This window comes from Herpailurus yagouaroundi, unplaced genomic scaffold (genome assembly GCF_014898765.1).
Source record: "Herpailurus yagouaroundi ecotype Mexico unplaced genomic scaffold, PumYag 213, whole genome shotgun sequence".
In the NCBI taxonomy this organism is placed as follows: domain Eukaryota; kingdom Metazoa; phylum Chordata; class Mammalia; order Carnivora; family Felidae; genus Herpailurus; species Herpailurus yagouaroundi.
Window position 1 is genome coordinate 12,800,114 of NW_024412444.1, and position 18,496 is coordinate 12,818,609.

General features: G+C 41.8%; 1 protein-coding gene across 17 annotated transcripts in view; it reads left to right on the top strand.

Moving 5' to 3' along the window:
* The window catches only part of ERC2 (ELKS/RAB6-interacting/CAST family member 2), a 939,781-nt gene that overhangs the window by 765,783 nt on the left and 155,502 nt on the right, over positions 1–18,496 (top strand). For 3 of the 17 annotated variants that reach the window (XR_005784479.1, XM_040454755.1, XM_040454756.1), the window contains exon 20: positions 3,690–3,755. The exons of the other annotated variants lie outside the window; for them this stretch is intronic. Coding sequence is in view for 2 of the 3 variants with exons in the window: in XM_040454755.1 (XP_040310689.1) it covers positions 3,690–3,716 (27 nt within the window). In the remaining variant the exon portion in view is untranslated. The remainder of the gene's footprint in view (positions 1–3,689; positions 3,756–18,496) is intronic. 17 annotated transcript variants of the gene reach the window in all.

Sequence of the window (18,496 nt, forward strand, 5' to 3'; positions counted from 1 at the left end):
GGCAGAGACAGCTAGCTGAATTCTCACAGAGGCAGTGGGCTGATTTAAAAGTGATGCTTCCATAATTTTACTCTCATTTTCAGTTAGGACAGGTGTGACAGTAAGGTCCCCTTTAGGGACCTAGTCCTCCAATTTCAAGAAAAAAAGCTAACTGCTAATTCTAATTGCAGGTGTTTTTGAAAAACTATTCAGTGATAAGCTAGGGCTTGCCTGCTGGTTGTAGCCAATACTTGAAAATAGAGACCAACTAAAAGTTTACACTGGGCCATTTATCATGTCATATTATAGAGTTCCTTCCCAGAGCTTCTTTGTTGGGGCTAACAAATGCCTCCCCCCCCCAGCAAAAGGAAGTCACCTGTCTTGTCAATGATGGCTCGTTCCTTTGTCCTTAGATCTTGTCATCAACATAGCCCTGTGAGCGGCCCATCCAGTGAGGAATTTTGTTTTATCTTAGTATTTAGAGAATCCCATTAGGGCCCAGCATCTGGTACTGCAGGATTTCCATCGAGACCCCATATAATCTCTGGAGCTATAGATTCATCCTGAGGTTATTTGATAGCTAAGCCTCCCAGCTCTTCCAAATTTGCTGTGTTTTATGGTCACTGTGCTCTGGTCTGTAGCCCACCTTGGATATTCCCATCCCCAGATGCTGTGGAAAAAAGTACACAGAGGACTGGTGGAATAGAGGCTTTCTTCCCATCCAGATATTTTGGCAGCTCCTGGCATAGCAATCACTCAAGAAGGACACGCGAGGGAGCAAACACCAGGCGACATCCAGAAAAGCCAATGCGAAGTAGATTTGGAAACAGAGAAACAAAGAAACAGACTCTCCCAGACCTGATAGATGCATTTTGAAAGTCCCAAGAATTTCTAAATAACTTGGCATGAAGTTAGGGTTCAAGTGACATTTATCTGTTTCTTATTTTTTGGCTCCCAAATTTACATTTCTGTGCAGTAAGGTTGCTGAACAAATTAATATTTGCATACAAAGATGTAGGCAGTGCAGGAGTCAGACAGCTGTGAACGTTTGGAAATACTTGGAGCTCCCCCTCTGATTAGCTCCTGCATTTTTGTTTTTTATTCCCCAAGTGGACACTCACTCTGACCCAGATCACTTGGTGATTAGGGTCAATTCATGTTTAAGCTTTGAAGATTAGAGAGACCAGAAATGGCCACCACCTCCCCTTCTATTTTCAGTTAAAAACTTTCAACTTTAAAAACAAAAAAAACTGGAAAAAATGCATAATATTCTGAGTTCACTAAAGGAATTTATCCACATTTATGCCATGTTAAATGTTAGCAAAGTTTATATTGGACTGTCATATTTCTTTACTTTATTCACCAGCATACAAGACGTCGATCTCAACATCTGGTTTTTAATAACCCTGGACATCTGGGAGCTCCTTTTTATTCCTATGGTGGACGAGGCACAGTAGTGATATTGGCAGTGTATATTTTCAACCTACAACTCCTGTCTGTTTCAATCATAATTAATTACCACTTTTTAATATATTTAATTTGCTAAAAGTGATTTGCATTAGACCACATTTCACTGTTAAGAAAATAGTGGTAGATTTTGGTGGCAGTGGCTTTCCTTTTTTCTTTCTTCTTTAAAATGTAAAACCCTCCATGAATGGATTTGAAACAAACTAAATGTATACATGTTTGGGGTTTTAAATGCAAAATGAAATAAACTTCCCTGCAAGGAAAGTGATTTTACAGTCATTTAGACTAAGCGGTCAACAGGGGCTGTGGGCTGCATTTTAGGGAAACCTCCTATTTTGTTTTGTGACTGACAAATCATAGCATCGCTCTGTGCCTAGAGTTTCCCTATGGCAGTGACTTTGGGGCTCAAAAATGTTATAATGAATGCTAGGGCTTCCATCCAGAGAAATATACTTACACACATACCCACAACATTCTTCTTTGAATTTCAAGGAGTGGCTAGACCCCTTGAAACCCATTTGTGGACGCCTGGGGGTCCCTTGACTTGACTTTCCTTCTTCATTAGCATAAAAAGGGACATCAACTTTGCTTTTCTACCGGAACCCTAAAAATAGTATTTCTCAAGTTATGTAGGGAAAAGAGAAGTTTATTGCCAGGAGCAATTGCTAGATTGTCTAGTGATTAATAAGCACAGATAAATTTTACAAGAGAAGACCCAGCTATAATGATCAGTTGTACCTTACTTTTTTTTGCCAGAATATCCCTATCTAAACTGTCAGTGCAAGTTCACACTGAGTTGTCCAATTCAGAGTCTGTGCAAATCACTTGATAGACTCAAATCAGTCAGGGATTGTTAACCCTTTATGGGACATAGATCCCCTTGGGAATCTGGTAAACCCTGGCCCTCTTCTCAGAATATTTTTAAATGCATAAAATAAAATACATAGAAATACAAAGAAAACAAATTATATGAAAACTCACTTCAAAGGCCACAGATCTGAATGTTTGAGTTGATGAAAATCACCTTAGCCTGTTGGCAAGATTAGACTGAACTATATTGCTGTTTTTCTAGGTCAAAAATGGTGAAATATTGGCATTTTTATATGATTCAAACAAATATTACAACAACTTATGCAATAAGAGTCCAAATGGTGAGAAAATGATCCAAGTTATTTTTTTTCCTGTTCCTAGTTTTCAAAACAAAGAAGCAAATCATGGCAAAACCTGATTTCATTGGGGATTTATTAAAGGACACAGCTCCCAAATTATGTGTGAGACCAAGATATGAACCACTCAGTCTTCTACACTTTGTTTCAGTCCTGCAGTAAAAAGTGAGAATTCTTGTTCAAAACATACCTTGGAATGGTAGATTTACTTCTGTCTCCAAAGGTTCAATTTTTCTGCCTATTGGCCACTTCACTAAGTGAGGAAAGTGGCCAGAGCCATTCTGGAAACATTTTCAACAACAAGAATTCAGACCAAATAAGTTTCAGTTTATCCATAGTTGAGCACAATTCTTAAGTTAAACAAAACTCTCTTTCTACAAGCATTCTACTGAATTGAAAGTTTACTCTCTTCTCTTTGAAACTTATTTGATTGCAAATGTATAATCATTCCATGCAAATGTATAATCATTCCATGGCGTGTACATCCTCTTTTATGCTGAGAGCAAACAGAACCTGACAAATCAAGAAGATCACAGCATGTTTGAGCCTTTGTGAAATAACCAACGTGAATTATTGCATGCTACAAAAGTTTGTTCCACCCAAGGAGATGGAGTTGTTTTTTTTTTTTAATTCTTCTTCAGCCTTTATTGATACTCTAAGCTTAAGAGAAATTAAGGGTATTTGATTACTATAATTACTTCTCTGCTTACTTAAAAGGTTTAATCTACTCCTTAGGCATATGCAATTCAGATTGCATGCTTTCCAAAAATATAATCATCTGCTAATGTAGACTAATTTTAATCTTCTAATCCAATCTTGACACAGAGTCAGAGCTGGGTGGGTGGAATGTTTTGTGTGGGGGTTGCCATAGATACAAAACTGAGTTATGTATTTGACAAGTCAGTGATGTGGAACTTAAGTTACTATAGATTTTTTTTTTTACTCACTCTTTAAGATTAAAAAACAAAGTGAAGATCAGTGTGCCTTTCCAGTGCATCACGGTGTAACTAACCTTCTCTTCTTTCATTCCGGTGCTCCCCTCCTCTCCGTGCACCTCCCTTCCCGGGCCGGCCACAGGATGACGAGGAGGGCATATGGGCATAGCCGGGCCTGTAAACCAAAGTTCCAGTTTTGTTTTGAGGGGTGAGAAACCATCTTTTATATCATTTTTCTTTTAAAAATTGCATTCTGGTGTTGTATTGTATGTGTGTTCAATTGTGTTCGCTGATGTTTGTGACTGTGCCCTGCTTCTGTGTTCTGTGATCACCCCCAAGAGACCCCTCCTTCCTACTACCCCTCCCCACAACCACATTATTGCTCTGCCGTGTTGGGGCCGGGTTGAGCACGATTCAAATGTTTCTGTGTTATTTAAGACATAAACTATGCCCTCACTAGGATTTATACACACTTTTTAAGGCATGATTGTGGACTCAGAAATTGTCACTATTCTCCAGTAGCGGTTTTCAGCCAACTGCTTGCTTTTACCAGATATACCAGTGTGGTGTTGTGACTCTCATGTCCTGGTTCTGTCACATGTTTGGCAAGGAAAATAAAACTGTATACCTTCATGGAGCTGAAACTGTCATCTCTAAGAAGCCCATTTGATGGATTGTACTATCTCTTCTATGGCAGTTTTGAAGAAAACACAAGGATCAAGGCATAGTGATGGTGAATGGGTAACTGTATCTCTTTAAATGAATTAGAATAGAAATCTCAGTATTGGCAGGTTAGTGGCCTTATATCTGTTGCTTTTTTTTTTTTTTTTTACAATTGTGCTTCTATGGAACTTGTAAATTATAAATTTTGCACATTGCATTTTTTTTCAGAGGGTCTGCTCTTTTAAAGGATGATTTTTAGCCATTAACAACCTACCTTTTATTTCTGTATTATCTGCATTATAATTGAACAGTGGCACATGTAATTGCCACATGGTTATAAATGGAACATTGAATCCTAGAGCCTTGCTGCCACGAATCACACCTCTGCAGGATACTGCAGGTTGTTTAACAAGTCATTAACTCCCCAGAGTTGAATATCTATGGTTCCATAGAATATGCTGTTGAACTGATGATACTGTATATGACATTTTGTTCAGAACAAGGAATGTGGTCAATTGTGTGCCATGGTGATTTTGTATGGTCAAAAAGAACTCAATACGTGGTTCTTTTTCTGGGACAAATGTGAAATGTCACAAATGTCTGTGATTAGAGAGGCAGTTCGGGGGGATAAGTTAGCAGATATGCCCTTTCCCAAGTCTTGCCTTCATATTACATGGTAGCGGTGCTTGGGGCGAATTTCAAAACAGTAACTGGTATTGTTTATGTTTTGCCCATAAGTGACAGTTTTGTTGGTGTGTTTCACTGCTTAGTTAAACCTGTTGCAGGTCCCACTGGTGATTCAGATGGCTCTCTCTGGTGCTGTGTGGGAATACACAGTGGCAGATTTTCAAATACAACATCTTTCTGCGTCATAAAGATGTAACACCTCCTGGATCCATTTGCTGCCAGTAGAATCTGTTTCTTGGTCACATCAGACTATCTATCTCTCCTCTTCCTGCTTTCCTGGGTAAAGGGGAAAACAGCACTGGAATTAACTCTTCCAGATACAGAGTGTTTCCAGAGGGAAGCTTGTCAGTGTGAAGAGGTGGGGAAACCAGAAAAATTCCTAAGGTCCTATCTTTTTTTAAATTTTTTTTTTCAACGTTTATTTATTTTGGGGACAGAGAGAGACAGAGCATGAACGGGGGAGGGGCAGAGAGAGAGGGAGACACAGAATCGGAAACAGGCTCCAGGCTCCGAGCCATCCACCCAGAGCCCGACGCAGGGCTCGAACTCACGGACCGCGAGATCGTGACCTGGCTGAAGTCGGACGCTTAACCAACTGCGCCACCCAGGCGCCCCCCTAAGGTCCTATCTTAAAGACTCTCTCCCTATGTAGGAAAAACTTTAAGGGAAACATCACATTTACTTATGCAGAAAAGTTAATGCATGTGTCAACTGACCTACAATAACATTAAATAAGGATTAAAGGTTTTACAAGGTTAAAAAGCAAACGTGTGAAACCTGCCCACAGCGTGCATGGAACAGGTAGGCAAAGGAAGGGTCTATGAGTTTGGGGTGGCCTTGAGAAGAAAGAGTAAGTCCTACTTGGGGCTCTTCCATGAAGCTCTTTCTTCTACCATCATAAGTGCTGGGGTGCTGGGCTGTATTTGTGTCGTCTCCTGAATAGTAAAGATTTTATTGCTCTCTCACAAGATTCATGACATCCACCCTGCCATCCCCTAAGATAGGGCCCAAGTTGTCATCCTCAGGGTGGAACTGGGGACAAGGCTCATAGAAAACCTTGCTTTGCTCAAGGCAAATGGAGACAACAGTGTTAAGCCCCTACCCCCTTTATTCTTTCATGAATTTCCCAAGCACCATGTACCCCAGAAAACAAATGTCTTCTGAAAATTAGTCAATATATAATCCTACTTTAATATGTTATAATAAATTTTATAGACTTCTGAGGAAAACTACTTATCTTTCTTTATGACTCCTTTAAACAAGTTTGCTCAGATATCCTCAGGCTTTTAAAACCATATCTTAAGGATTTAAATAATGAGATACTGGGGGAGCCTTCCATTTTCGAACAGCCGTTGCATGTTTTGAGTCATATTACAATCTGTGGGGCCTAAGGAGACATTAAATTTATAACTAAAGATGGATAATAGTGGCACATTAAAAATTAACTGTTTTGAATATTTTGATTTATGGCCCTTATAAAAGAAATATTACAAGAAGTTATTTTACTAGCCATCAGTAATATGCTCAGAATAGCATCAGAAGTTTCTGACTTGAATCTGGTGTTTGGTGCTGAAATGAATCATAATTTGGGAAAAGCCGCTCCAAATACTACAACAAATTGGAATTAACATAACAGCCCTGACAGCTCCTCCTTTTTTTGCCACTTCCAGATACTAGCCCAGGCATGATTTATTTGTCTCACTGTGATCATTCAAAGGTGGTGTTTTCTGAGAGCAAAGTGAACTGGAGAAAGTTTCTTTTCTAAAGGGTTTCGACAGCCCCTAGAGTCAGGCTTTCCCCCTATAAACCTCATCCTCCAGCCCAGCCTTATCAGCATGTGACCTATATAGTCCACAGAACCCCAGCCTTAGGACTCCACTCTTGCTTTAACGCTCTGCTGTCACTGTCGTTCTTAATCATTTTTTATTTTGCACTGGGTTGTACAAATTATGTAACTGGTGCAGTTTGGATCCAAAATATATTCCTATATTCTGCCTCCAACTTCTCTCTACCCTCCCTGCTGGCTCCTCCCCACTCCTACTTTTCTTATGCCTAAAATTTATCTTTGGCTTGCCTTATTTTGTGATTTTCTTGCAGAGACTCCATAGGTCACATTTCCAGCAAGTTGTTGCCCTCATGGGCATCCCTGTAATGTGTGTTCAATCATTGTCCTCTCGCCCCCTACTTTTGATTGTGAAAATGTGCTCCTGGAGCCCTTACTGCATTTTCTATCTTGCTTTGCAAGACAGAAAAAGCAGGTGCTTAATTCTTCATTACTTTCCTTCAGGAAAATCCACTTGATGTGGCAATCATTTATGTCAGCAAATAACTCTTCATTTCTACTGAATGGAAGTACTTTCCTTGGACCTCCAAGAGGCCCTTTGTTTCATGAACATTCAATGAGGTGGGGCAACAAGGGACCAAATCTAGGCACCTTATGAGATCTAGTGCCACATCTGCCTTGACATTTGAATGTTTGAGCTTTTACTATGAACTCTCATAATTGAGCAGACATAGAACACAAGATCACATTTATTTCTTAGACCACTGAGAAAGGAAGAAGTCTTTTTAGATTGAAAACATATGTAAATTTTTAGGACCTGATTCATAAAAATACAGATGTGGGCATTAACAAGTTTTGGCAAAGGGCCATGATGCTGGTAGGTGCATCCTGTTCAAAATGAAGAAGTGTAGTTCTGTGCCACCAGCAGATGGACACTGTTACGGTGCAAGTATGAATACAGAGTGCAAGTGTGAATCATAGAGCACTTAGACACAAAGACAGGGGTTTTTTACACGTAGAAGCAGTGCTCAGAGGCCAGTGGAACTCCCTGTCATGGCTCCTATCAGGAAGAATGAGGAAGGAGATATTTTATTATGGCTGGAAAGTTTATATCCTTCTTGTTTTCTCTTGGTACAAAAGGTCTAAACACTAGGTTTGTGCTTGTACTGGGGCAAGAGAAATCCAGTAGCTGGAAAACAAGTCGTGGAAAGAGCCTTGGGTTTTCAGTTTTCATAACTGATGTTCCATTTTCTCTGCAAAGTAGAGGTTTCCTTATACCTCTTGTACAGGGATACCAACCTCTGTCTCCTATAGCTGGATATCAGATGCATCTCCTCCTTGTGCCATTTTATTTCATTTATTTATCCATTCAGTCATTTTCATATAGTCATCCATTCTTTCATCAAATGGTTAAATTCTTGGTTATATGCTAAGAAAACAATGATAAGTAAGGTAAATATGTCTGCTACTCCGTGGATCTTTCAATATAGTTGAGGGAAACAGACCACAAAGAATTACATGTGAATGGAAACTTTATACATTTGATTGTTGCTTTGATGGAAACCAGGGAAGATATTGAAATTAACAAGAGGAAGCTACTTAGTTAATCTACTTCAGAAAGGATTTCAGCAAGCATCTCTCCAAGGAAGTGAGTTTTATGCAAAGCCTTGAAAGGAGGAGAGTCAGCGGCATCCGTGCCAAGATGTGTATTTGGGAGGTGGTCCTAGGCAGGCATGCAAATGGCAGAGGGTGAGAAAGGGTTTTATGGGCTGAAGGAGCTTGAAGACCGTAACCCAGGATAGAAAATTAAGACAATGAGATGAATATGAAGAAGTGGGAAGGGGCCAGATAAGGTAAACCCTTTTTAGGCCAATGTAGAGAGTTTGGGTTTTAGCCTAAGAAAAATGAAAACATGAGAAGAAAATTAGAGGATCTTAAGCAGGAACATGGCATGATTCAATTTATGCTGTAGAACAAGCCTGACTGTGGTGTAGAGGATGAACTATCATGGCAGGAAGAGCAGAAGTAGGGATTCTTCCCTCATTTATGAGAGAACTTGATGGTGCTGACCCAGGGGAGCAGTGGAAGAGATGATACCCAGCAGGGACAAGTGGATAAATTGGAGATGAGACTAGGAAGGGAAGCCAGCAGGACTTTGATGGACAGGTAAGACAAAAAACTAAATTGAGAACACCTCCAAATTTCTACCTTGGGCGTCAAAGCTGGGGCAGGCCATTGTTGAAGGTTCGGGGGCTGAGTAGGAGTCCTGTTCTGTCTGTTTTCCCTAGGCATCCAGTCAGATAGGCCAGAGGAAAAGCAGACTTTTGACCTCCCTCTTTTCTATTTGCCTACATATCAGCATGGGGATCTTTGGCCTCCCATTGCAGTGACACGCAGACTGTCAAGTTTAAAGAATAGCTGAAGTCCACCCTCAAGAGTTTGTAGCTCCTCTGACTCTCAAAGAAAAGGAAGAACTTGAATATCAAAGATAGCAAAGAAAACTCAGCAGTCATATAATAGGGAGACATTTGAGGCATAGTGGTCTACAGAAAATCAAGCTCCTGAGGTTGCAGAAGGATGAAAAGAACCTACAGATAGGAGGAAATGCCACTGGTGATTGTAGTCTCCCCTGAGATCCTCAGGCATCAAGAATTCTGTTAGCTGAGATGAAATTCTGTGAGATTTTGTGAGATTTTGCCCGCTCATGAGGACAGGTTTCCCATCTTAACATTCTGAGTGTATTATTTCTAGTAGAAGAAACTTTCTATAACTTGTTTTCAGGAGTTCAGATAAGATGTAACCAGAAGTAGTTTTGAGATGTTTCAGAACGACCATGATAAAGGCTCTGCTTACTTTCAGTGCAGAATTCATTCCTGGGCAAAGTATGATCTTTTGCCTTATCTCTTCCCCCACTTTCTTTTTCTGCTTCTCCTTCTCCTTCTCCCTCTCCTCCCCTTCTCCTCATCTTCCTCCTCTTCATCCTCCCCCTCCTCCTCTGCTAGTCTGGAAGATATCCTGTAAAGCTGCTGTTCAGAGCTACAGCTTCTACGTCTTGCCCAAAGTTCTTGGCAATCAATAATTCAATAAAAAAAATACTTCTTCATCTCAGTACTGGTGTTGAGGCAGTAAACAAAATACAGTACCTACCCTGGAGGAATTTAGATCAGTATACAGATTTTTAAGCTGACATTTATGAATCCCCAAGGATCTGCAAGTCCTTGACATGGCTAACAGACTTGGTTTTGGGTATGTACACATCTTCCAAGGAGAGCATCTGTGATCCTCCACAGATACTCATGGGGTCAGTAACCCAGGAAAGGAGAACCACTCATCTATGAGAGATTGGGTGGCAATGTGTTGGGGTGGCTCATAATGGGGTCTCTGAATTTAGATGGTACTGGGTTTGGGTCCTTCTTCCAGCACTCTTTGGCTGAGCGGTCTTGGGTAAGTGTCCTTCTCTCTGTGTCCCTCCATTTCCTCATTTGGGGAAGTTTGTGCACACCTTACAGGCTGTGGTTAGTATTACCTGACATGAGGCAAGTAAGACACCTGACCATGTCTGGTGCACGGTGAGAGCACAATCCTCATCAGAATATCACTATTATTATTACTAATAGGCTTGGAAGAGCAGACTCTATAAGCTGACTGAAGAAAGTAGTTGGTACTGTGGGATGGGTGGATTTGGGGGATAAGAGAAAACACAGAATAAAGGAAAACCAAAAGGGGAAATCTATTCCTGTGATCATAGCTATACAAGCTAGCTGCACATTTTCTAGCAGGTCTTAAAGCATGTTTACCCTAGAAAATACTCTTACATTACCTTTGATTTTAATGACACCCAGGTATAAGCAAAGGAAGTGTTGATTGCTGGAGACTCTAGATTAGTTCATATTTCTAGAGGAAGGTTTCTTCCTCAGCTCAAAGAAAAGTCGAGTGTATAACATGAAAAGTCAACAAATATTTGACAAACGACTATGAGCTGATGACTTGGAAGAGAAAAAAGAGGGTAATTATGTCTCAGTCCACCTCTTTCTGCTCTCAAGCATGATGGACTTGGGGGCTGGGGTAGAAGCTTTTAAGTAGAATCGAGAGCAGTAAATAAGTTCTTGTGGGTTTTTCTGGAACTTGTGAGGTTACCTGGCAAAGCAATGCATGTTGGCTTGGATATGACCACTCTCTCAGGACGTGAAATCTGGCTGAGAAATCATAAACAAACAGTGGTGATAAATGACTGTGGGCCAGAAGCAAGAGGTGTCTGGTGCAGTGTTGTTGCATTACACTACATCCTTCCTGTGCCAGGGCTGGCGCACCGGGAGTGTTCCAGCCTCTCCCACCCCTTTGTCATTTGCTCTAGAGTACAGTGCTGGTCTGCTCTTGTTTAACCTCTTTATTAATGATCTGTAAAAGGGAGAGAAGAGCATGTGAGGGAAAGTTGCAGATGACACTAATTTGGGAGGTGTTGGAAACACTAGCGAGGTCAGAGAAATCACACAAATGGCCCAAAGAAGGTTAGGAACATGGAGGGAAAGTAACAAATCTTGGAGAGTCCAGACGCTCACATCTGGTGAAAATTAATCTGAAACACAGATATCGATGGGTGGGAGGACTATGGAAAACTGAAGGATAAAAGAAAAATAATAAACTGAGTGGACATCAGGAAATCTAGCCATGGGTGAGAGCAGGGAAAGAAGTGCCAATGGCAGTTAGCACTGTCCAGAAATCAGCAGGTGCCAGAGAGACTACATCACTGTTTGTGACAACCCTGCCCATAAGTTGTGTCTTACAGTTGGGACATCATAATGTGGTATACACTCTGTTCCAGAGAAGCATCTATGTTACCAAGAATATGGAAGACGTTTTTCAAGAATACAATAACTAAATGAGGTCAAGGCACCATTTAATGTTGGATGTAGATCCAGAATTCCCAGTAAGAGTCAGCATTCAAACACATGGCCTGAATGGCATTTTCAGACAAAGCATAAGGGATTTCTCTTGGAATATTAAATGTGGACTTGAGAAGACTGATACATCTCATTCCTAGACTTGGGGACCCAGAGTAGACACTTCTCAGAGGCCTACTTTGGGGAGCCATCCAGTTGGTAGGCAATGTTAACAAGCTGGACCAGAATTTTCTTGGTAGTTCATGGTGAGGGACCCAAGCCCCATCCCTTTTCAACCATATCCATAGCCCCAACAAAATGGAAAACTGAGATGGTAACATCCAAACCAAGGTGCATATTTATGACCACCATTAGATATATGAACCAGAGTGTCTATATTCCTTCCAGCTGGCCATTGAGCCATCCATTGGCTGGAGGCTGTTGGCCACACACCCAGGTGGGACTTAACTCTGTCCTCAGGCCTTTTCCCTATATACCTTCCCCAGAGTAGCATGCTGCCTGCAGGAGAAACGTTGACCCACTTGCTTACCAGATGATCTCATGAAACCCATTTTACCTGGGTGGCCAAAAGGCACCTTCCCCGTGAATGTGTCCATCAGACACTTTGTGATGGTAATGTCCATTCCCTCTAGCCTTATTTTCTAGCAAATGTAATGCAAATGCTCAGAATCACAGCATACAACAACTGAGAACTTCCATCTTGCCTGGCCCTGATTTAAGCTGCCCCTATCTGTCCCATACAGATCCAGTACTCTCAAACACCAGGCCACACTTGCCAGCTAGCTCACAGGGCTGTTCCCATGGTGACAAAAATCACTGAGATGCTGAATCTGCAGAAGGAGGAGCTCTGCCATTTCTTTCAGCCTTCATGAGCTTTCCACAGCCTGGGGGTCAGCCTGGCCACTGTGTGCCCAAACAAGTCAGGTCCCTCCGGTCATGTCTGAATTGGTAGTCAGGATTCTGCCTGTCCCTAAGCATTTCCTTAGTTCCTTAGTCACTGTATATGCAGAATGGGGCAAACAGAGCTCTCAGAAAGATGTAGAAGAGAGGTTGTTATAATCAGTTTGAAAGATCATTTCTCAGAGAAACCTGCTAGACCCAGAATAAAAAGGCAAATGCCCAAATGGCTAAGGGAAACATAGAATGAGGCTCTGAAATAAAAAATCACAAAGATCACTTTTACCAGAAAACCTGAGCTTCTTAAAGCCATTTTCCTCATTTTTAGTTTTTATGTTTATAATAGAAAACTTAGAAAGTTTAATGAAGAATCAGGAAAAAAGAAGTTCTTAAAGTCCTCATTCAGAGAAAGTACCATTTTTAGGTACCTTTTCCTTTACAGATATGATCATGTAAGCCTATACTTGATGGGGATAACTCCCAATTTTGCATAGCCTTTGGTCCTAAGTGGTTGGTAAGTACCTTGGCTCTAGAGTCACACAGACCAGTTTGAGTACTTGTTCTATCACTTTTAGGTGCTGCCTTGGGCCTTTAAAGGTAGCTAAGACTACTGTTGTTATTTACTCAGTGTCACATGACCATCTTTCCATATTGACAAATTGACATCTGTCTACAAGTTTGATTTCTTCTCTGCACCGGGCAGTTGGGACAGCCCCTGCGGGGAGGGGAAGGCACACAGCAGCTCTGGGGAGGGTGTGAGAGTAATGAATGCTGCCCGGTGCATTTGTTCTTGGCAGTGTGTGAGGCTTCATTGTTCAGCACTAAGGTGTCAGCCCAGGAGCCCGGATGCCTGTGGCCACCCTGAGTCAGCATGTGGCCTTGCTGATCCTCCAGCATCCATTCTTCTTTCAGCACACCTTGATCTCTGATGTAACTGCATTATTTGAGAGTAGTTTCTATACAAATCCCTCAACAACAAAGAAAATCAAAACCCCTCCGTGATGAAAAAGAGAGTCTCCCCACTGCCTCATGGCACTGGGTTGTGCCCAGGCTCTGCATGTTGGTCTTTTTGCTGCTGTTGTGGGTTACTTTATGCTTTAATTAACTTTCTGGACTTGTATCTGCTGGTGCCTGGGCAATAGCTTGGGAGCACGATGAAGTCACGTTAGAGGAAATTCTTTGCTCTCCTTTGTCCAAAGATAAAGACACACTAGGAAATGGAGCGTGCCTGTTTTGGTCTGAGAGGTTACAGCTTGCTCTAGTAACCGCATCTCCACCAGCTGATCTGAATTCAGCCTCACAGGTCCTTCACTATGATTGGCGACAGAAAAGAGTTGTCCTCCCCACTCTTGGAATGTGGAAAGGAGAGAGGGAGAATGAGGAAGTGTTCTAGAGCCAAAGAGCAACCTTTGTCCGTTCTTATACAACAGGCTCAGGACTCAGTGAAATCCAGTATGTCAGATAAGGAGGTTGACAGTGTGTGAGGGTGCAGGGCTGAGAAGCGCCTGATGAATTTTCTCCATGTTATTCTTCTTAAAAAATTATGAATTCATTAACATTTTGCAGAGGCCAGACTGTTAAGTCGTTTCCATGCTTCCTGGAAGAGTGTGAACACCTGGTCTGAGGCTCAGGACTCCCACCCACAGAGGCTTTCCAGGAGCTTTGTGTAACCAGGAGGCTCTCCCTGTGGGCCAGGGCCAGGGAAAAATGGGCTCTCTCCATCTCCCCCCAGGGCCAGTCACTTTCCCAGTAAACACCGAGGGCAAGAGTGGCTAAGGAGAGACCTGTAGCCGGGCAGCTTTGTGCCTGGTCTGCCCATCCTTGGAAACATCTTCCAAGTTCTTTTCCCACCTCTCACTCACACAGCTCCCTTACTAGTTTAGAGGAAATCCCCAACATCTGTCCTGATTTTCATCAGATTCCCCATCAGCTCTATGAGGGTGGCAGGCAGGTAGCACTATGCCCCTTTTACAAAGGAAGAAAGTTGACTCCTGGTCACCTGCTCCTTCCCTGGTAGTAGTAATTCCATAAGGATTTCCTTAGAGCATTGATGGTAGTGGATGTTAACAGACACTATTTTTAAAAATTATAATAATATCACTTTGTGTTCAAGTAAGTGTGAGCAAAACTGTGGCGTAAAGAGAATTAAATAGGTTTCTTCATGTCAGGCCTTTCCAGACCCTTTCAAATCTCCGCTCCAGTCCTCAAGCTCCCACCCAGCCCCTCTCGTGAGAAAGGGAAAGTGGGCCTGCTTTCTGAGAATCGTGATACAGCCAGCAAGGCCTCCATCATTTTCCCCCTCTCCACCTCAGGACTTTTCTTCACTGACCACTTCTTCCCTTTCTTCTGGTCTCACCTTCTTTCGCCTCATCTTTCTCCTCTTTTTCTTCCCCTTTTCGTGAGTTCAGGGTTCATCCAGCACATACAGGAGTTCATGGAACAGGGGCAGAGCTCTACCCCTAAACAGCTGTGTGGCCTGGGGCACATTATTTAATCTCTCTGAGCCTCAGAGTCCTCATCTGGAAAATGGTGAAATTACAGTTTTACTTTCCTCCCTTGTGCAGTTCTCATGAAGATCAAATGAGACAGTGGTATAAAACGCTAGCCCAGTGCTGGTACATAATAAGCATTCAGTAAATACCAGCCCCTCTTCCATAACCGTAATGTTTCCCCACTGCCACCTCCTCTGATATCTTCTTCGCTGATCACCCCTTACAGTGTTGCAGCGTCAGTATTTCTGTAATTATTTATCAAGTATGTGCTGTGTTGTAAAGATTTAAATGTTTACTCACTGGTTGTATCCTGAATCACATTGGGTGCTGGGCACCAGTCTGACTGCTGTGCATCTGTACGCAATACCAGAGGAGCAAACAGAACCAGTGTCTCTGGGGATCTTCATGCTTCAGACCAAAAGCCCTTTGCTGGAACGGTTGGACGTAACTTTCCTAGGGTCAAGCAAATGGTCTCAGCAGCAACAACAAAAATATGCACCCGCAAATTCAAAAGCCTTCGATACACAGTCTCAGTAAACTAGCAGAATGAACAGCCAATTGGAATTAGATACATGAAGAGGATACATTAAAACTTTTCAGCCTTTGCAAGAAATATCACCACGATGGGAAGTCAGGAGACTTTCCAAAAGAGGCCATAAAGCAAGGGAAATTAAAAAGAAAATGCTAAAATTGCCTTTTTCCCTAGATATTTGCACTGTCTTATCTTGGCTGATCCAGAATAGATAAAGGAAATACTGGAAACAGCTTGTTGAGAAAGGCAGTGTTGCATCTTCTTTGCCTGCAGAAAAGCAAGTACATACTTGCAGACTTTGGAGTGTTCTTAGAGAGGCTTGCAAGAATTGTGCAAGTAGGGTATGTTCCAGAAGATTAGGAGTCCTTTGTGTTTCGTGTTTCATGGTTGCCAGCAGCTGGCATCTTTCAGAAATCCCGTGAAAAGTGGGCAGAGCTCCTTGTGCACACTTCTGAGCAGAGGGTTAAGGAGACTTTGTGTGTGACTCTTAATCTTGTTGGGAAATTTTAGGGTGAAAAATGTAATTACATCTGAAATGCCAACAACCCAGGCCAAAGGAATGTCTCCTCTTTGGAAGGTTCTTTGTTGATGAGATTAACAACTAAGCTCTCGTGCTCCTGCCTACAAATTATTCAGATTATTTGAAAAGAAATGAGAGAAGATACTGTGAGGAAAAACGCCACACACCACATTATGTAGCACTTAACTAATGCTCACCTGTTCAGCAATGAGTTCAACAAATATTTATCAAGTACCTATTGTGTGTAATATAACAGAAACTACACAAATGAGGTTCCTGTTCTTCCTGAGTGATTTTACCCAAGTAAACTATGTTCTCAATTATCTGTCAGTGGTAGCTTATGAGAAGAATTCAAGGACTCTGCAAGTTTAGCACCGGGCAGCTCCCCATTGCATGGTCTCTATTGCCACCAATTCCATGTAGAAATAGATAACCATATACAATTCAGTTGCTGGACATAGAAGGCTGTGTGATATGGCCTGAACACCAGGGCTGGAGGTGGAAAGGGGTAACACATAAAGGAATTAAAGGAAATAGGACAGTGATACAGTAACATTGAAATGTGGGGTCATAGTCATTTAACTGATCCTGTAGAGCAAGGGGTAAATAAGCCATGGAATCCAAGTCATGATGATGGCAGAATTTGGTCAGAGGTGGAGAGCAGCCATTATTGAATGTCTCTTTTGTCCACATGCAACTCTACTTAGGCTTCCACCCCAACGTGTAGATCTTAGGTTGCCCCACTTTACAAAAACCCCCAAGGTCACACAGCTAGAAGGTAGAGAGCCCAGGCTGGAACCCCATTTCTCTGTCATTCACCACCACACCAGCCAGCGTATAGCAAGGGGCTCTTCAGACCCAGCTCTTCAAACCACATACTGAAGTCTCTTCCCAGGTGAGTTAAGTTCCAAAAGTTTGCAGGACATCTGACTCATGGTTGGGAAATCAAATAATTATATATATAATATATACAAATATCCCCCACTTTTCAAAAGCTTGCATTTCACCACTTTGCTTTTGCAAAAGACCTACATTGCCACCTGTTTTCACTAAGCAAAAGAAATGTAAAAAGTATTTTCGCTTTTGCAGGAAAAGCAAAAATAGCATTCAGCATTTGTTTTGCAGCAAGCCTGTATAGAGGCAGCACACATCCCTTGCAGTGAGAGCTGCCCACCCAGCCCCTTCTCTGGGAACCACACTCAGCTCCCCAGCATCAGGCTGCCATCGCTTTGACTTGGATCTGTGAGCACCTGTGCTTTGTCTTGATTTATTTTGTGCATCTGTTAGCAACATGTGTCCTAAGGTATCAGAAAAACTTAAGAGAGGTTATTTTGGGGGTCTGGGAAGGCTAAAATAGTTTCTGTATAAATTACTGTTAATTGCTTCTTTACCTTACACCATTTTGGTTTAGAAAAGGTTTCGTAGGAAACTTTCACATAGGGAAAACCTTTACTGTGTACGTTAAACAGGGTGGTAGGTGCCCAAACTAACTCACAAAAGCCTATGTCATGTTGCTAAAATTCCTATCCTTACAGAGAAGGTTGGGAGACAACCAGGAGATAATAGCCGTAATGTAAGAGGAAAAGCAATAATATTGAATGAAAACTTAATGAGGCAGTGATTGATCTTGGGTTCTGATACTTTAGAGGTGGTTTTGTTTAAAAAGAACAAGAGAAGGCAGTGCCCATCTCATGAAGTTGTTTTGAGGATTAAATCCATTAAACCATGTAGTGTCTGGCGTCTTGTCAAAGTAATGTAAATGCTAGTTGCATAGATAAATGGAGACCTTTGAGAAGATTCCAAAGGGAATTTCTGAATACTTTTGAAGGTTTCAGAGAGGATGCCCTAAATAATTTATTCTGCCTGATTTTACTTTTGCAACAAGGGGGCTTCCTTCTATACTGCAGCTTGCCATTTCATTTGTGCATATGGTAAGTGCCCGAGTCACACATTCATAAATCCAGCACTGCCTACCTCAGCTAAAATTATAGAATAGTACATTTGAGCAGCAGCTACTGAAGCCCCGTGGTCAGACACCCAAATTCCATCTTTGGAAATAATAAGGGTGACTATCCAGAGTACTTACAGCGTGCCAGGTACTTGACTTAACACATTGTCATGTACTAACTCATTGCACCCTACCTCTCCCCAAACAAACCCAGAATGTGGGTATTATTATTATTATTATTAGTCTCATTTTGAAGATAAGGACACCAGACCCTAGAAAGTTAAGAAAATTTCCCCAGGTTGCAGAACGAATAAGCAGTGGAGCTGGAATTTGTACATGGGCAGTTTGTCTCTGGAGGACACACTCTATGCAGGAATTCTCACCCTCAGCAGTATTAACATTTGGTGCTGGATACTGCTTTGCTGTGTAACTGTGCGAGGTAGGATGTTTAGCAGAATCCCTGGTCTCTACTTGCCAGGTACCAGTAGCATGCCTGTGCTCCTGCTGTGACAACCAAAAAGGACTC